Source organism: Linepithema humile, chromosome 1, assembly GCF_040581485.1.
Source record: "Linepithema humile isolate Giens D197 chromosome 1, Lhum_UNIL_v1.0, whole genome shotgun sequence".
Classification (NCBI taxonomy): Eukaryota; Metazoa; Arthropoda; class Insecta; order Hymenoptera; family Formicidae; genus Linepithema; species Linepithema humile.
The window spans coordinates 13,353,877-13,372,713 of record NC_090128.1 but is presented as its reverse complement, the minus strand read 5'-3'; the positions used below and the strand labels follow the sequence as shown (position 1 = coordinate 13,372,713).

General features: G+C 43.2%; 2 protein-coding genes and 1 long non-coding RNA gene across 4 annotated transcripts; 2 read left to right on the top strand and 1 right to left on the bottom strand.

Moving 5' to 3' along the window:
- Positions 1-114: 114 nt before the first annotated feature.
- On the top strand, positions 115-1,587 carry LOC105668907 (alpha-ketoglutarate-dependent dioxygenase alkB homolog 7, mitochondrial). The gene is made up of 4 exons (XM_012361572.2): positions 115-849; positions 921-1,094; positions 1,176-1,303; positions 1,381-1,587. Exons 1-4 carry the CDS (start codon positions 601-603, stop codon positions 1,511-1,513), a joined length of 684 nt encoding a protein of 227 aa, XP_012216995.1. The 5' UTR covers positions 115-600; the 3' UTR covers positions 1,514-1,587.
- A 188-nt stretch (positions 1,588-1,775) lies between these two features.
- LOC105668964 (mitogen-activated protein kinase kinase kinase 11-like) lies at positions 1,776-18,831 on the top strand. 2 transcript variants are annotated; one of them, XM_067349145.1, is made up of 14 exons: positions 1,776-3,011; positions 3,095-3,332; positions 3,428-3,645; positions 3,761-4,101; positions 4,292-4,472; positions 4,656-4,804; positions 4,880-5,052; positions 5,199-5,219; positions 5,386-5,632; positions 5,806-5,925; positions 6,466-6,669; positions 11,299-11,710; positions 11,957-12,295; positions 12,416-18,831. In XM_067349145.1, exons 1-14 carry the CDS (start codon positions 2,833-2,835, stop codon positions 13,146-13,148), a joined length of 3,555 nt encoding a protein of 1,184 aa, XP_067205246.1. In that variant the 5' UTR covers positions 1,776-2,832; the 3' UTR covers positions 13,149-18,831. The 2 variants fall into 2 exon arrangements, with proteins under 2 accessions (XP_067205246.1, XP_012217108.1); XM_012361685.2 differs by lacking the exon at positions 5,199-5,219 and having other exon boundaries at positions 1,778-3,011.
- Positions 10,415-12,071, bottom strand: LOC136997952 (uncharacterized). Its single transcript, XR_010888497.1, has 2 exons — positions 11,950-12,071; positions 10,415-11,719 (listed from the first exon to the last, which is right to left on the bottom strand). It is a non-coding gene; the product is annotated as an uncharacterized lncRNA (long non-coding RNA).
- Positions 18,832-18,837: the final 6 nt, after the last annotated feature.

Genomic DNA, 18,837 nt, shown 5'->3' with positions numbered 1-18,837 from the left:
CCCCATAACTGATATCCCAACTTATATCATTTGTTAGAGAAAAAAATATCTTTTTGTTTCAATTATATTTTCACTTGTAAAAAAATATATTTAAAGAAAAATATATACTTTACTAACAATACATTATATAATGCTTGCAACTTTTTTAAAAGAATAAACAAATTTTTGTTATAAATAAGATATTTATATATCTAATATTTTTCTCAAATTTTAGTTTACGTTTCAATTTTTTATTAGAGATTACATTCCTTCAGTTTTGGAGGAACAAAAGTCAAGTCTTCAAGCCAGTGTTTCCTTATGGCTAAAATTTATAACATAACCTATGTACATTAGTCAGAGATAGCTTGTGTTTATCTTAAATTTCTCTGCTTGTATCAGTTTTATAATAAGAATTGATAATTAAATCTGCAATTTTTAAAAAAATAATTCTTTTTGAATCTATGTCTAATATATGTGTATTAAAGTGACAGCTTTATAAATACTACTTGATTTGTTTAAAGCACAAAATATAAAAGCTTTCGAAATAAATGTTTAATTCTTATAATCTCAATTTTATATAATTTCTCGATTATTATTAGTAAAAATTTATTGATTTGGGAAATGGCAATAACTTTGCGTTTATTATTTCACAACATAAACAGAGCTTTTTGTCACTCCAGCTACAGACATGTTAATTCTAATTCGGATATGAAAGAAGTAAATAAAAGTGCGAACGATTGGAAATTAGAATTACACAACACTATGAAAGTTTATCCAAATTTTATCAGCGAAACGGAGGAAGATAGCTTGGTGCAAGAAATTGATCCCTATATGAAAAGATTACGTTATGAGTATTCACATTGGGACAATGTTAGTAAAATATTATATTGACACTACATTGTAGCTATTTTCTGAATGTCAGTATCTTGATCTTCTTCTAGGCGATACATGGTTACAGAGAAACAGAGTGGAAAAAATGGAGCCAAGATAGCTCGCAGATTCTTGACAGAGTTCGCAGAAAAGCATTCTCATCAGAAATGACACAGCTCTCACTTGTGCATATATTAGATTTAGCTCCTGAAGGATGGATAAAGCCACATATCGACAGTGTTAGGGTAATAGAATATTACTTTTATAGGCATTTGAAAGCGCATTCTATTTAAAACAATTTCATATACTTTTGAAATGTTTTGCAGTTCTGCGGAGGCATTATTGCAGGATTAAGTTTGCTAACTGACAGTGTAATGAGATTAGCGATGGAAGGATGTGAGAAAGAATGTAATGACTGCTTCCTGCTACCTAGAAGATCGTTATACATTATGAGGTTTTTAATTGATCTATTTTTAGTACAATTGATCCGATTTTACTATCAAAAACTCATAAATGCATATGTATTTTTAGTGGTGTTGCAAGGTACAAGTACAATCACGAAATCCTCAAGTCTGAGGAATCATACTTCGAGGGGCAACATGTACCAAAAAGCAGACGCATCTCTGTAATATGTAGAATTGAACCTGATCCTGAAGATAGTTAAAATTTAATTCTGTACACAATATAAAAATATCTCTGTAAATATGTGATTTAATATAATTACAATAGGAATAGAAAGCTATAATTTTTTAATTTAAAACTAGCACAAAGTGGCATATGAAGATACATTCAAATGTTGTGTACAATTAATTTACCTGCATATTTATATCAAAATCCGCACATAACATTACAAGCTCGATGACTTCACGGAGCTCCTTAAATCGCCCGCCAAAATAATCACATGATTTTTACGAAGTAGTTAACGGTATTGGTGACAGATGGTACTTTTGGACGAGGGACAGATCCAGTGATACGACGACTATCTAGAAAATCGCACGTCGATGGCGGGTCGTGCGAAACATGGCGTCCGCGAGGTTATTACTATGAGTGCTGCTCCGTTTTCTATTGTGTGGCATTGTCGCGCGTACTGCGGACTGACGCGTAGCGTCGTGTCCACGGGACCGACGAGCGCGCCCGCTTGAATCCCTGCGCGACCTCGAGGTCGGCTGCCCAGTGGGAACGACCCCGCGGCCGAGCGAGGACCGAGAGACACGGCCCCCCCGTCAACACATAAGAGTGGGCTTGTAGGTATACACACCCTGACGCCTGATACCTGCCTTGAGACGAATTCGCATTTCACACCGAGCGAGCGTCTCCGTCGCGACTCCGGTCACCTTCTGCGCACCTGGCCGGATTCCGTTTCGCGACCCGATCGCCAGGCCAGCAACCGACCCCCCCAGGAGAGAGAGAGGAGGGCGCACGGGGCCCCCGTGCGCCGCCGCACGCGGACACGCGCCTCAGAATGCCGGTCCCCCCGTGATGAGATCGTTTCTGTGCACGGGGTGGTAGCAAGCGGGATTCTCTTCCTTTTTCTTCTCGCCTTCTTTTGCCCCGCGCCCGCCGTCGCGAAAACACTTTTCCGATCTCCGATGGACAGCGGCGCGGTGACAGTAACGACGCGGCGTTATCCGATCTCAAGTATCCGTACAAGGTACTTACAGCTGACTGTGGGGAATATCCGTGGCGTCGTGAGTCCGGTGTGAGCGCCGTGCGATCATGTTCCGGATCGCTGAGCCGCGCGTTGTCGAGGATGCGTCTCGTGGCGAAACGATAACACCGCGACAGTTCTGATGTGTTCTTACACTCGTCTGCAAAAAGACAGTAAACAGAGCGTGTGAGAGAGAAAGAGAAATTGTGCTTTTGTATCCTTCATGAACAAGCTGGTGTGAACATAGTGACAAGGTGTCGTCACGCGTGGGGCGGGAAGGAAAGGGTGTGATTTACGGCTACTAGAAGAGCGGAGTAAGGAGAGTGCTGAGCCATATGCCGCCAGCCGGGCTATCGGCGAGAGGCTTGTCTACCTTGATGGACCACGGACAACCGGACGCTCGTCATCGGAGCGAGCGTTTCCTACTCTATCCAGAGAATGGCTCCTCACATCCCAACACGGCCAATTCATCGCCACGGTATCAGCACAATAGCAGAACCAATAATCATACTAGGTAAAAGATTGCATCGAAAGAATGCTGGAGCTTGATAAACGTTGTATCTTAATGCTTCATGTGTGAAACCCCTTTGCTTGCAGTTACGGGTACGGACTATATGGACGTACATCTAGCAACAATATGTCTGATAGCAGCGTTTCCGATACGCATAGTGGCGGAACTGCGAGAACAGTCTCTCAACAGACTAGTCCATCCCACGGCACACATTCCTCTTCCCAGTCGCGACAGGACAATAGCACCACTATCTTCACAGCACTCTTTGATTATGTTGCTCAGGGCGAAGATGAGTTATCATTGCAAAGAGGAGAGACTGTGGAGGTGAGGTTTATTTTCAAATACATATAATATCATGTAATTATTGTTTTATAAAGCTTCGAGACTCTGACACAGTTATTGCTTCTCTTTTACAATAGGTTTTATCTAAGGACGCGAAGATCTCGGGCGACGAGGGATGGTGGACTGGCAAAATTCACGGGAAAGTGGGAATCTTTCCGGCGAATTTTGTCGCAGAGACAGAAAGTATCGATGAGGTGTCGTCGGTGATCGATAAAGTCCACCCTGTTGAAATCGACTTTGAGGAGTTGCAATTGGAAGAAGTTATAGGAGTTGGAGGATTCGGGAAAGTGTACAGGTGTGCAAACTAGTTTGCCCAAAATAAAAAAAAAATTTAATCAAATATGAAATATATACTAAAAAAATTTTGACAATACACATCGTTTTTTTTCACAATTTGACTTGTCTTTCAGGGGCTTTTGGAACAAACACGAGGTAGCCGTGAAAGCCGCGCGCCAAGATGCAGGCGAGGAACCCAGTGTAACGTTAGAAAATGTGCGGCAGGAGGCGAAACTGTTCTGGTTGTTGAAACACGATAATATTGTGCAGTTAGAGGGAGTGTGTTTAAAAATGCCCAATATGTGTCTCGTGATGGAATACGCTCGCGGCGGTAGTCTTAATAGAGTCCTTAGCGGCAGAAAAATAAGGCCCGACGTGTTAGTCGATTGGGCGATACAGATCGCGAGGGGAATGGATTATCTCCACAACAAAGCTCCCATAAGTCTCATCCATAGGGATCTAAAAAGTTCCAACGGTAAGATATTAATGCTTTCCAGCAAAGAAACACAAATCGATTACAAAACACAAATTTGTAATAAAAAAATCTTTGCCTTAATTTGCAATTATTGCAATTGAATTTAAAATCGTATCCAGTATCTTGAGTGAAATAGGAAAAGCGACAACAAGTGGCCACCTTTGTTCTAAATCAATTTTCACGTCGACAGTGCTACTAAGCGAGCCGATTGAGAACGACGACTTCGAATACAAAACTCTGAAGATCACGGACTTCGGATTGGCCAGGGAAGTCTACAAAACAACTCGTATGTCAGCAGCGGGTACATACGCCTGGATGGCGCCAGAAGTCATTAAGAAGAGCACCTTCAGCAAAGCCAGTGATGTATGGAGGTCAGTCTACACTTGCATTATTTTGCATAAATACAGAACAAAAACGATATCTCTCTCCTCTACTTGATTTTTGACTCAACTATGTTTTGCTTTTCGTCCAATCGTTAAAATCAATTGATTTCAATTCAGTCGTTTATTTAACTACGCTTTGCTTGTCGCCAAAGTATCTTAAATGTTTATCAGCTACGGCGTATTGCTGTGGGAACTTCTGACGGGCGAGACACCATACAAGGGTATCGATGCTCTAGCTGTAGCGTACGGTGTTGCGGTCAACAAGTTGACCCTACCTATACCATCTACTTGTCCACAACCTTGGCGGGTCCTCATGGAAGGTAAGAGATTAGTAATACGAGAGAAAGCTTACTTGCTTAAGCATAAGGATGATTAAAAGCGCTTGTATTATACAGAGTGCTGGGCATCGGACAGCCATGCTCGACCTGGATTCACGGACATTTTAATAGCTTTGGACGAGGTGCGTAACGCATTCGCGGCAACACCACACGAGTCTTTTCACACGATGCAGGAAGATTGGAGGCTGGAGATCGAACAAGTTCTGCACGGATTGCGCATGAAGGAAAAGGTATACACGTATAATATTTCTACATTCAAATCGTTCGATTAACGTCGTGCAATTTTCAAGTGTTAATTATGAATTTTGTAACATGTATACATATGCGTGATAAAATGAATAATATTTGCAATCGTTATTTTGAATGCTTTACAAAGGCATGCCGTTCTTTAGAAGAGGTAAGACAAAGCAAAAAGATTGATTAATTGTTGTTAGAGAAATAATTATGTACTTATTTCTTTCATTTTTTTATTCTAAATGTGATAAAAGTCTAAAAATTGCGTATAATTACGGTACTCTAAGCGCATCAGTTTTTTTTCTGACATTCTTAATTCTTCTTGCAAGGAGTTGCGCTGTAGAGAAGAGGAACTAACGAAGGCCCAGGTGCAACAGAGACAGCACGAAGAAAATTTAAGGCAACGGGAACAGGAGTTGGCCGCGCGTGAAATAGATCTCTTGGAGAGAGAACTCACCGTAATGATAATTCAACAGCAAAACACGCCCACGCCGAACAAGAGGCGTGGCAAATTTAAGAAATCGCGGTTAAAGTTCAACAAGAAGGAACCCGGGAGCAATATTAGCGCACCTTCGGGTGAGAGCATCATTTATCTTCCCCATACTTTTATCATTTCGCAACTTTAACTGCAAATCAAAAGTCTCTTGTCAACTTTATTCACTCGTAAATAGATTATTTTGAATTAAAAAAAAAAAAAAAATTAGAGGAATAATTATATTAATATTAATACACGTAACGGGAATGTTTAGATTTTCGCCACACAATTACCGTTCAGCACGCGGCGTTAGATCGAGGCAAGGCGAGGAACCCGTCGAGACCCAACAGTCCACCAGGTTCGCCTAGCATTCCGAGACTCAGAGCGATTGCATGTAAGTAGCTTTCAGTCTCTCCTTTTCTCTTTTTTACTTTGAAATACGCTTCCAGTAGTACCGTGATCATGACGATGTATTGTGCGATATGAGTGATTTTACGAGCAAATCAAGACGTATTAGAAATGTAATCGGACAATTTGAGTGTTACACTGTTTGTTCGTGGTAGACACTTTGTATTTTTATTCGTGTCAATACTTTTTTCGGCATGGTGTGCACAATTATTGTTTCTACATATAAATACTTTTTTTTTTTTTTCATTTTTACTTTCTTCTCTCGCAAAAATCACGATTATATAGTTTGAGCTACAATGTATTATTATTATTATTATTATTATTACTATTATTATTATTATTATAGTATGTCAATTGCTGAAATTAGCGTGCACAGTTAAAACGTTTGACATATACAGTCGCTTTTGAAAGAGTATATCCGTAAAGAAGCTTAGTAAGCGAAGCGGAGTAAGCGAAGCGGAGAGAGGAGACGAGTAGTTAGTATCGTAGTGAGTAGCACTTTGTTTGTTTTTCTTTCCCCGTTTAGTACCAGCGGACGGAGTTAAGGGTAAGACTTGGGGACCGTCGACGCTACATCAACGTGAGCGCGGGGCTATTATCACGCAACCGCCGAATCCCGCCTCGCCTGGCGGCAAACGCTGGTCCCGTTCCGCGCCAGATCTCGAAAAGACACCTCTGCGTACAGCCCTGTTGGCGAGCGCACACCGCTCCCCGCTTCTGCAGGAAATAGGTAACCCTACGAACAGAAAATTGTACTCCTCGGCGAATAACCTGATAGACAATCAGCCGGGATGTAGTAGCTATAACGATATGCCGCAAAACTCGCTCGACATGGGCGAGGACTTTGTCATGGACAACGACATATACGAGTCCGTGGTTCTGCATAACAAACACAATCCCCCGAACAATCTTAAGGCCCATTTCTCGGAGGAGCCGTCGATAATCAACGACGATTATCCCGTGAAAAGCGTGGGTCACCGTGCGGCCGCCGCCGTGCCGAAAGCCACGTCGCCCAAGTGCCAAAAGCCGCCCGAATGGGAGCACTCGTACTCGACGAATTTCGTGCAGAACGTAGCGTCCACGTTGGTGGGCACCGCGAAGCGGGTGAAGAGTAAGAAGCGCGATAGGAGCAAGTCGAAGGAGTCGAAGCGCCGGGACAGCTCGGAGTCGCGGCTGGCGTCCCTCGCCGATTTCTTTCGGTCGCCGACCGGCTCGCGTAAGAGCTCGTTGAACTCGCCGCGCATCGGCGAGAGAAAGAACTCGGTCACCATCAAAATTAACGATCACGACGGTCTCGAGTCGAGCCCCGAGAATTCCATCGGCGGCAAGAGCCAGCAGTCCCAGCACAAGTCGCGCATGTCCAAGAGCCCGCTCAGGGTGCTGAACAAGATGAGAACGTGGGGCAGCCGGGACGCCCTCGACGACAAGAGCGCCACGGTCAAAGTGGAGTACAGTGTTCTGGAGAACGTGATATCCATACCGCAACTGAGCCGTCGCGACTCGAGCGATCAGGTCGGCAATGCCGGCGCCACGGTGCCCAGATTCCTCGCGGCGAACTCGCGCGAGGGCATCGACTTCGAGAGCCTCGAGTCAGAGCTCTGCAACTTCGACTCGGAGCACTCGAACGACAGCTCCAGATCCAAGAGCTCGTTAGGGCCGTATCACGAGACGCCAGGCTCCAGGCACAAAAGATCGCCGATCGCTCTCGAGCCGGAAATCGCGAAACCGATCGCCGCGTATCGCTTAGATCACGGCATCGAGATGAATTCCCTTTTGCACTACAAGTCCAGGAGTAACGAGTACTTGCGCAGCTGCGACGGCGGCGACGGCGGCGGCGGCGGCGGCGGCGGCGGCGGCGTTGCACAAACGTCGCCCGGTTGTCTCCAAGACGCAGGCGAACATCAGAGCCCGCGCGCCAATTACAGTCCAAAGAGAAGTCTACCGGCGTCCTTCCCGCCGGATCACGCCAGTCTCTGTCGCTCGACTCCCGAAGACATCGACGTCGCGTCTAAGAGTTACGCTGCTGAACAATTCCCGAGAACGGGCGATAAGTAGTTGACCGCGCTTCGACGAGACGGATGTACTCCCCGCGACACTGTATACAGGGTGTTCCTGCCGCCTGTCTCTTCTCGCCGGAAATGAGCGTTTTTAACTGACGGATGTACTTGACTGCGCTGAACGTCGAGTTGTGAGCGCGCGTTCAAGCTCGAATTAAATCTCTCTGTCCTTTTTTTTTTTTTTTTTTTTTTTTTTTTAGCATACGCATGTAAATTTCGAGTTCAATTTCTCTCTTTAGAGTACGCATGTAAATTTTTCGAGTTGAAGCTCTCCGTAGAATACGCACGCATAGAGTGTTTTATTGTCGTAAGAAAGTGCAGCCGAATACCCTGTATTCCAAGGACGCGAGTAGAGCGCGCAGCTCGAAATCGCATTTCGACGGCATGCCTCCTTTTTCACTGCACTACATGTTCGCCCTACATGGTACTTTTCTGAATGACCTCGTACTGATCGTGTGTTTCTATTCTATCGCAGGCCTCTCAGAGGAAAGCATCTACCACACCCGTAAGTTTTCTCACGCAACGGTTGTTACGTATTTCGCTGATGATCCTCTTCTATTTTTTTTTTTCTTCTCCCTTTTATCCGCCACGTTCTTCCCTGTCTGTTTTAATTTCGCCGTAAGACGGTTCACATTGCGTGCTGTAGAAGCTAAGGCGAAGATCTCAAATATAGGCAATGTCTTTTTACTTTCGTAACTAAACGTTTTTTTTTTTTTTGCCTTATCACGTAGTCTACCGCTTAGTTGTCGATCACGTAGTGATAATGCATGTGCACATCGATCGGTTCTCCAGTCGTTTCGCCAGTCGTTTCGCCAGTCGTTTGACGATGACACGATTAGATTGATTTCGAACGATCTGTACACGGACTTTGTGGACGTCCGGCGAACACTCTCGCTTCTGCTTTACTGTCGTTCATCGTAGTGTACCGAAGTGCTGCACCATTTTACCGGGATGGATTTGATGAAACTTATTCTGACCCGCAAAGTGATTCGGATGAGAAATTCGGTGAGGGACCAGATTAGAAATTTAAGTTTAATCGTAGAACGACGATGAAAAAAGAAACGCGCGCGTGCAGGCCGCTGCACATGCGGGCATGCCTCCAGTTGCCTCGAAAGGATGGAATCTAAAGTATATTTAAGCGCGCGACGCATCGACTCTTAAATGCAGTTTATGCAGAGGGCATGGACTTGTCTCCTTCTTTTTTTTTTATACCGACGCGCTTCGTAATTTACGAATTATTTATCCTAATTTAAGTTGATGTGATACTCGTAGTCTCCGAGTAAGCTCTAAAATCTAATGAAATCGTAAAAAAAAAAAATTTATATTATATATACACATATATATATACATATACGCAGTCTTTCTGGTGTTGGTTCTTTTCTGATATTATCTGGAAGACATAACATTTCTAACAAGCAGATCTAACACTACTACCGCGAAAAAAATTAGAGTCACACGCTTCGGCCACTGTCGCAAAGTTCAACCTCAACGGTGCTGTTTTCACATTGGAGCGTTGTCAGGTTGTACGTCTGCATAGTCATACTTTGAACGATGAAACGAAATCAAAATTACATCATATATATGTCATATATATTGTATAGATATATATATATATAGAGAGAGAAAGAGAGAGAAAGAGAGGAGAGAGAGAGAGCTAGGGAGAGAGAAAGTATATATTTGTTAACGTAGCCCTCTTACTTTGTTGTCTTACGTGCATTTAGATCGATTGCAAATTTATCGAAGACAAGACCCTCGGCGAACTATTCGTTTCTGTATTATTCTGTTACGCCAAAAAAAGAGAAAAAGACCCTCCAACGTTTTCTCGAGAGCAAAGATTTTTTGCACACATCACATTCAACACACGGAGTCACACGCACACACTTGTATTTTAGAAATAGAAATTTTTTCAATAAAACCTTTTCAGTTGGACACATTGGATTTTGTTTTTTCGTTTTGCTAAATTTTTACGCTCGGTCTCTGTGGTAATGCAATCTTTTCTTTTTTTTTTTTATTCACTTGCCGGATTGTCAGCGGTCAGAACATACGGTGCCCACCTGCGTAGGAGGTTTGAGCGTTCGATGCCTTCGTTCGATAATAAAAAATATGACAGATCACATTCGCAATTGCCGCCATTACCACTGCCACATCTGATATGAAGAGCATTGTATGGTGTGCCCGATGGCCGAGCGTAAAAAAAAACGATCCTTGCATGCTTCCAGTAGGATCCTAACTGTTAACTCCGATTGGGTTTGGTCCCCCCTTTTTTTCTACCTGAGATCCCAGGCTCGTCAAGGAGCAACTATTACCGTGCGTGCAATCTCTCTGTTACGTTCTTGGTCTCGACAGTTGCTAAGAATAGGAAAAAACGTTATCTGCCTGATCGGCTGCTTCTGCTACAATGAATTTGGCTTTCATGTGATTTTGTTTGAAATCGACGGGGATCGAAAGATGAATTCGTAAAAAAAAAAAAAAAAAAAAAAAAACTACCTGCAATGATTTGTTGTTTTAATTTAAGAGCCCAGCCTGTGAAATTCCGTACGTATTTTAGATGTGAGCAATGCCTTTCGGATTTATCTCTAAACAGTTTCTGACGTAGTACGTATCACACAAAGTCTATGCATCGTGCCAAGAATTAGTAGATCTGTAGAAACGTTTCTTTCGTTCCTTCAGTGCGTTGAACTTTGCTTCTATCCATAAAAATTGGCTAAGTTAATATCGTCAAATTAGAAAAGTCAAGATCTCACATCACTTGAGCTTAAAATTTCTGCCTGTAAAGAGAAATACATCTTTCGTCATATACTTTACACATTTTAGAGCATCACACACACACACTTTGTTGGCTTAGCCGATTTTTAAGACATGCCTTATATGTTACATTTGGGTGCAACTCTTTAACGGTGTTTGTTCCTAGCTCCGGACTGTAGAAATAAAACTGAAAATAATACCTTGGAATAAGACCAGCTGCTTGTGTGCATGAACAATAACGAATAATCAATAAAATCACTAGATGCGCGAATCCGCAAGCCACCCTATTGCACTGTTTAACATTTCCACTTTTGAGCTTTGGCTCCGAGCGCAAAATACACTTTAAGAGAACTAATTAATCGCGGCAAGGTAAGCAGCATGTTTCCCGAACTTACGAATCTCAGCTGCAGAGAGTCGTACTTTGCGAATGAAAGAATTAACTTGTTGGCCACCTTCATTGAATTCGCGACTTAACAGCCCCGTTATTCTCGCGAGCAGGCCGCGCGAAGTGCTTATCGTCGTCCCCAAAAGAGAAACAACGTGAATATCTTTTATAGATTATACAGCATTACCGCCTGATCTGTCGACCGACTGGATCACATCGGATTACCCTCTGAAGCCCGGGCTGAACGGGCCGATCATCATGCCGATGCCGGTTCCCATGCCCACCCTGTACAACGGCGAGACGAAGAAACCAAAGCTAAGCATAATCGAGCTGGTCCTGTACAACATCGCGGCGATGCTGGCCGGCGTGGCGACCGGCTACGACGTGAGAATGTCCAACATATCCCCGATCCATCCGCGGCTGTATCCCAGGATGGGCGAGTGCGACGACGAGCAGCCGAAATGGTGGTGGTTGCAGGGGGACACCGGGTCGAACCGGAACTCCTACCTCGGCGCCGATTACGAGTTCAGCTCGAGCAGCGGCTATGCGCACAACACTTATCACGGACGGGCACACCATTACAGGTAATTCGTCTGAAAAGGAAGAAAATTATAGTTAGAAGTAGTCGGTTTCTTCAACTCGACGAGAATAAATTTGAATTACATTCTTCTTTTTTTTTTTAGAGAGTTCGTGCTCCATCAAAGTCCTTTAAGTTCTAAGCACAAGCAACAGTCGAAATAAAAATCTGAATTATTTTCCACACTTTGATTATAAACCGCGCATTCCGCATGATTTTGGATTACGTAATAATGATCCGTTGCACCTTACAGGCCGTTCCTGAGCAACATGGGTGGCATAGCGCCTGGCCTTCCATCCGCGGCGATGCCGGACAAGCCGCTGCGCTTCACCGATTCCCCGCAGCATTACACGAGTAATACGATCGGCTCGAACGCACCGACGCCGAGCCCGAGGAGGAAGAGCAGCAGCACCAGCAACGAAGACGCGTATTCGCACGACGCAGCCCGCATCGATCGGATGGAGAGGGTGCCGACGATATACATGGGCAACGTCGCCCCGTTTCCGGATTACGGGCCGCCGGTGTACACCGTCGTTCCGCCGGAATACTTTCGGCCCCCGGAACCGACGTACTTCGTACCTACGGAGTATCAGTAAGTTGACGATCGAGAATAATCAGTTTGTTGTAGAAAATGTTGTGAAAATGAAAAAGCCATGTACAATCGTGCGGAATCGCACGGAGTTTTGTTAAAAATGTCGCATATTTGTCGCAGCGACCGGATGCTCGAGTGCCCCGAGTTCCCGCACGCGTACGACAATCCGAGCAGCATGAACAGCCCGGCCAGGCCGGTGTCCAGGCTCCTGCCTTACACGCATCACCGCACTTCGTCGAACGTCTCGAACGCCAGCACGTCCAGCCAGAGCAACGTGAATCCCACGTTCCGGCTGGAGGACGAGGACGACTACGTGTACTCGCCGGTGTCGTATTACCAGCGACCGTCCAACGTCATCTCAAACTTGGCGTCGGCGTACGGCACCGGGATACTCAATCACGAGTACGGCTCGCCGCTGCTGACCCGCCAGAACTCCCACGACTCCAACTCCGGCGAGCGGTCGACGAGCAACCTCGAGATGGTGACGCGGCTGCGCTCGAGCCTCAAGCGGTCCAGCTACAATCCGTACAACTCGCCGAGCAAGAGCGTGAGCAAGAACAACTCCGGCTCGGGCACGCCGACGAATCCGACACCACCGGACTCGCTCACGTCCGAAGATTCGAGCTACGTCTCCGCCAAGGACAGCCAGATCTCTATCGGCCGCGTGCGTTTCTCGCCGGTGACGTTCGATCGCGACGGTGTGCCGACGCGCGACGTGCATCGCGAGACGCTGCTGGACATCCCGGTGCACGGCCAGAGCCAGGATATCACGGTGCCGCTGCAGGCGAATCGGCGCCTCAACCGAAACAGGAAGGCGAGCATCTCGGAGCTCGAGCGGGAATTCTTGTCATAGCACTGGCTTATTTAAGATCGCGCGGCTCTCACACCGACCGGACCGAAAAGGTTCGTCGACACTTTGTCTATTTCAATGCATATTTTCAAGCGAATCGCGTTCGCCGCGAGATCCGATCTCACAATCGGCAGAGGGAGGGTTTCACGTTCGCGAAAACGAATTTGCACATTGTCGAAGCACTGCCTACCGCGGACGACTCTCTCTAATCAGTAGAAGCAGTACTCTAACGAGGGAACTAACATTCCATTGTAACACACAATCCAGCGAGATTCGCGTAGCGTAATGCGTCGGTCATAGGTGATTTTTAATTTGATAACGGCATTTGATATACATGTGGAGGTGTTTCCACGTGAAATATTTCGTGCAATGATGCGATTCTGCGTGGTGTACATTCAAATTGCATAATATTATTCGAGGAATAAGTATAGCGCGAGTGTAGCGTTGCAGCTCTAATTATTAATGACAGATTCTTCGACCAAATGTGGTATCGATGTGAAGTATCAAATTTTCACAAAGGATTCTGCAATTAATAGTTGACGCAATGATAATTAGATGGAAGAATATTGGATACCGCGCATGCCAATATTCTTTTGTCAACAATTGGTATAATATGTATTGTTGAATGGTAAGCTGATTATCATTCGAAATTATTGTTCGACGCTTTGGCAGACTGGCGTTCTTTTTTGTGATTTATTGAAACATTCCAGAAACGTTATTGCTCGATATTTACAATCAGCATTTTGACGGTATGTTTAAAGATGAAAGTGTGATATTTGATTTCGTGGAAGAGAATCATCAATGTGTATGCAATTCCATTAAGTTAGATTAAAGGGAAACGAAGCTGCCAATCTTTTTTTTCGACTATCGCGATGATATTCGCTAATTCGCTTTTGATATTCAGTATCGTTTCAGCGAAACGGAAGTTGTGAATTTTCGTACTTTGTACATGTACGAAGTCGGTTTTACAAAGCTTCGGTGATATTCGACTCGATAAGATGTGAAACATTCCAGAGAGATTTGTCATGTTTTATTAATTTAAAATTTTTCTCGATCTTAAATTAATATGAACAAAATATGCTTTTCTCAGTGTTTGCAAATAAAACCTGAGAAAACTTTTTTACAATGGCAAATAACAATTCTGCATTGTTTAGTCGATCAGAATGGGAATATTTCTTTGCGTATTTTCGCCAGATAATGTATCGTGAGTTTTAACAGCGTGTACCGAAGGTTTTACCTTAATTTTCCTACTAAAGAGTATCGCGGCTTGTCTCATGGAAAACCGTGCAGATTTTTCGCGCGTTTTTTGTGCAACTCGTGTTAATTATAATGTCGCGCATCAACAGCTCGGTTATTGTACATTGATAGAAACGTACGATTGTTAGATGGATAATCGATAGTTCGAGCTGTAATGATCAATCCCTATTTGTAATCTAATTTTACGTACTTTACGCAATTACGGACAGCTGCAAAGTATTAGTTGTAGTCTTATGTACTCGTCGCGCTGAACTTTCCGCGATTGTGTATTAATCTGAAGTATTTTCGACATAATCTCTCTTTTTAATCGCAATCAGTGTAACTAGTCATTTATAATCGTATTTGAAGTTGTACCATTGTTATTTTCGTAGCGGCGCAAGTCCGTTTTCCTTCGTTCCAGAATCAAATTAGATCAAGTTTCACGGCGCGAGCATTTTTTTCATTTTTTCAACGTTGACTGTCAGCAATATTAAAATTTTTTTTTCATGTTTTGAACCGTAATAAAATAGATTATACTAAAAAGTAATAAATTTGACATATTTCGAAATAATATATATAATAATAATACATAATATATTTTGATATGGTACAAAATATATTATGTACATATCGTGTCAACGCGTTTTGGCTACTTTGTTTATTTTTCTTGAAATTTCTCCATCTTTGAAAATTTGGTATATCGAAATGAAGGAAATCGGGCCACTATGAAAATATCTGCGTTTCTGCTCAATAATACGTTCATCGTTGTCATCGTCGTTCTTTTGTAGTGCACAATTGAAGATGTACACGATTATACATCCGCAGGTACTTCCGCTCGATCGGCGAAGCGTAATACGAGCGATTAGTACGTTTACGAGGGAAATTTGCGAGACAGGTGTACAGTAGCAGTTTTGACATCCGTAACTCTTTTGCGGTCCTTCGTCGAGGTAGACTCGACTTAGTGTTTCACGACAATTCTGTAAATAATCGAGAGGCGATTGGTTACAATTCGCAAACTATGTTGTGTTTAATCTTCGTAAAGTTTCTTAGATAACAATAGTTAATTATCACATTTGTCTTGTCCGATAGCATTGAGATGAGGACGAAGTACTTGATATTAACTGATTCGTCGCAACTAATTCGGACTGCAAAGGGGTAAGGATGACCGCGGACCGACAGATATGATTTGTTAGTCGCGCCTTGCGCAGCTGTCACGCTCCTTTTGTACCTTATAAAAACAGTACGCCTCTTTACAAACGATCCGCGTGTCTGTAGAAAGTATCCAAAGCGTGTGCCGCGTGTAAGTAAATAAATGCAGCTGCGCAGAACGCGAGGATTCCTTGCAGAGCTTTTGTACATAAAGATGATAATGCGCTGAATTATTATTACAGTTTTAATAGCATAGCGACCACTCATACATTCCTCGTGCAGCTCACGCGTGTTGTACGCTATATCTGTGGGATTCTCCCGGAAGATATTCAAGCCGAGCGCTTTGTCTCGCGGCTGTTTCCGCGTTGCGCTAATGTAAGCATCTCAAATTCAGCAGACGGGGTACGGAGCGAGGCGCAACGGGCGGGAAGGGTCTTCGCTACCTTCCTTTTTCTTTTGAAACGTGCTGGAAACGCTCACGTACTCCGCACTGCGTGCTCTATGTGCCCTGAATGTACATACGGATCGCTGAATAATGAATTCTTAGAGCGAGTATACGCTAGGCGCCGATAATGCCTCGCACTTCCAGTTTTAACGCAGCGCTTTATTAATTCAGCTAATTTATTCCAACAGCTCTCGATTTTTTCAACACCTGTTGTTTATTGCGCGAACGGAGTTTCATGCGGAAATGCGCAGCTCGAAGTGCCTCGAGGCACTAATGACGCCGCGCGTAATCTTTAATTTATTGATATGACGAGGACACGGAATGCTCGAGTTTCGTTTTAAACTTGTGAACTAATCAAAGTTACTTACATTGTCTCTTGGAGGAAATCAAAACATCCCGTTTGTACTTCGTCAGTCTCGTGTAGTGTGTGACGTGCGGAGTCATTGAATGGATCTTTCCCTTTTTATCGTGAACGCTTCACTTCTCGTTCACGCCGTTTTCCCGTTTTGACGATTATCAGTATTGTAGGTGTATATGCTGCGCGAGGTACCTAAAACACGCGACACGTGTGTTAGGGAAAAAAAAAAGGAGAATCTTTCTTTGAGTGATTTTTCGCCGAGTGATTCACGCGGCTGCAACGAGAAGGCAAATCAGCTAGCAATGAAATTTCTCTGAAAAGCAAGTCGGCGGGGGGGAAGATGCATTCAAGTCCTTTCTTAAGACAGAGACCCATTGAATCGGCAATAACCGATTTTTCTCTTTATTCGAATGTGCATATTTATAGACGACGGTCCGGTTTTTGTATTGTCCTTCTCATATTGAATGGATATACCTTTTTATGCTGTGCGAAGATATTCTGCGGTGCTAATATCACGTACTTAAATATGTTGATAAGTGACACATAGAAATTCGAAATGCTTCCAAGGTAACCGAGAGAAAGAGAGAGAGAAAGAGAGAGTGTGAGAGTGAAAGAGAAATGTTTGACAAAGCGTTAGAATGCTGATATCGAGAATAATTGTTCACATAGTAATTACATAATTTAATTATATACAAGAATATTAAAAAAAAAAAAAAACCGTATGCGGCAGCTATATCGATTGTGTAATGGCGCATCCGTGCGCCGACAGTGCTAGTCTAAGCTATATTTATTTTTTATATATATAACAGACACACCTTAGCTTAGAGATTAAGGAGATATAAGAATCCGATTTTATACTTTATTAGAGAGCATTTACGGAATATGTTTGACTCGTTGAACAGAACGTGTATAAGAAACGTGTGTTCAGAATTCTATATAATGAGATAAACCACGTTGTATCATATCAACTGAGGTCTCTTTACATCAGTCTATAGTATATATCTCTCTCTGTAAAACAAAAGGAACTCAATAAATTTATCATGTATCGTTTGAATGATATATTACACAATACACACCGATGATGGCGGTCTTCTCTCGGAATATATTTTCTCGATTATTGTAATTCGATTTCGGATAAAGTTAACTCTCGATTAATCTCCACAGTTGAGAAGAATAAATGATGTTCAAGCGACAAAAGTTGAGCACTGCTCGAAGGAGGAACTTTACTTTCTTATGCGATTATTCGCGAATGAAATTATTAAATTCCTTAGACTTGAAATTATAACGCGAATGATAAATCTCTTCCCTGTAATGATATTGAATTTCTTTCCGTCGTCTCGTACACTTCTTCTCTGCCAAATATTGTCGCATGCACTTCGATACACGATAAATTTATCAGACTTGTGGCGCGAACGTACGTCATGTCCGAGTCACGAATGTAACGCGGGACTAACACCATTTTTACAGTAAATACACAACTCATGTTTACCGTAATGTAATCTTCACTAGGTTTAGTTAGATCGAAACTAGCGGACTGGTCCGGGCACCGAGACACAAATGAAAATACTCGTCAGCCTCGTGGAAGCGTATGGATAGCGAAGATTCCGTTGCTCTGAACCTGTTTCTTATAAAATGTCGCATTTATATAATACGTGTAAATATATATACCTTACGACGTAAAGTTGTAAACGAGATTGCATGCCGCTTGCGCGAATTAGCAAATTGTACAATAACGAGACCACACGACCAAGATTTAATTATATACAAACGAATTGTCTGATCGATGTACACATGCTCTGCGCCTCTGTGATAGCCCCCTTCTGGCATTTGTACGCTTGCGGCGATACAGAAAGTTTAAGGCGGTGTATTTCATAGATATATAAAGACAATTCACATCCGCGCATGGGGCTATCACGGGTACGATAATATACGTACGCGAGTTTTTTTTTTTTTTTTTTTTTTTTTTTTTTTTTTTTTTCCTGTCAGTATTTCGTTGTAATACGTGAGCTGTAGAGAAGCATAGGTCGTACGGCAACTCTTAAAGTCGCAGGCAAATTGATTTTAAGCATTGGGAGTAACTCTGTAGCTCATAAGTAATGTTAACGGTAAGCTAAGTGCAATGTGTTCCACGTGTATTTAAGTGAGAATAATGAATCGCTTCGGTGCGCGCGCCTTAAAGTAACGAAGAAGAAGTTAAATCGCGAAAAACCCAAAGCTTTCGACGGGAAAAATTGTTCAATGTAATATATATATAAAACTTTTACCGGCGATTTCGCGCGCGAGTTTGGGAAGATCCACTTCCGGCCCTGCGGTGCGTCCTGGATCCCGCCGGCGATCCTGGACAAGTGTAGATTGCCAAACGCGACGTGCGGAGTCCCACAGGATCGTTTTTATCTACGAGCAGCGAGAAAACTGATTATTATATACAGAATGAAATATTGATTGCAGACCCGACAACTCAATTGTTTAAAAACGAAATATATCGCAATAACATATTCTGTCTT

Coding starts and splice junctions, on each gene's coding strand:
- LOC105668907 (XM_012361572.2), top strand. CDS start 601: ATGGCAATAACTTTGCGTTTATTATTTCACAACATAAACAGAGCTTTT. Junction 850..920: donor AGTATTCACATTGGGACAAT/GTTAGTAAAATA, acceptor ATCTTCTTCTAG/GCGATACATGGTTACAGAGA. Junction 1,095..1,175: donor CACATATCGACAGTGTTAGG/GTAATAGAATAT, acceptor AATGTTTTGCAG/TTCTGCGGAGGCATTATTGC.
- LOC105668964 (XM_067349145.1), top strand. CDS start 2,833: ATGCCGCCAGCCGGGCTATCGGCGAGAGGCTTGTCTACCTTGATGGAC. Junction 4,473..4,655: donor AAAGCCAGTGATGTATGGAG/GTCAGTCTACAC, acceptor AATGTTTATCAG/CTACGGCGTATTGCTGTGGG. Junction 4,805..4,879: donor TTGGCGGGTCCTCATGGAAG/GTAAGAGATTAG, acceptor TGTATTATACAG/AGTGCTGGGCATCGGACAGC.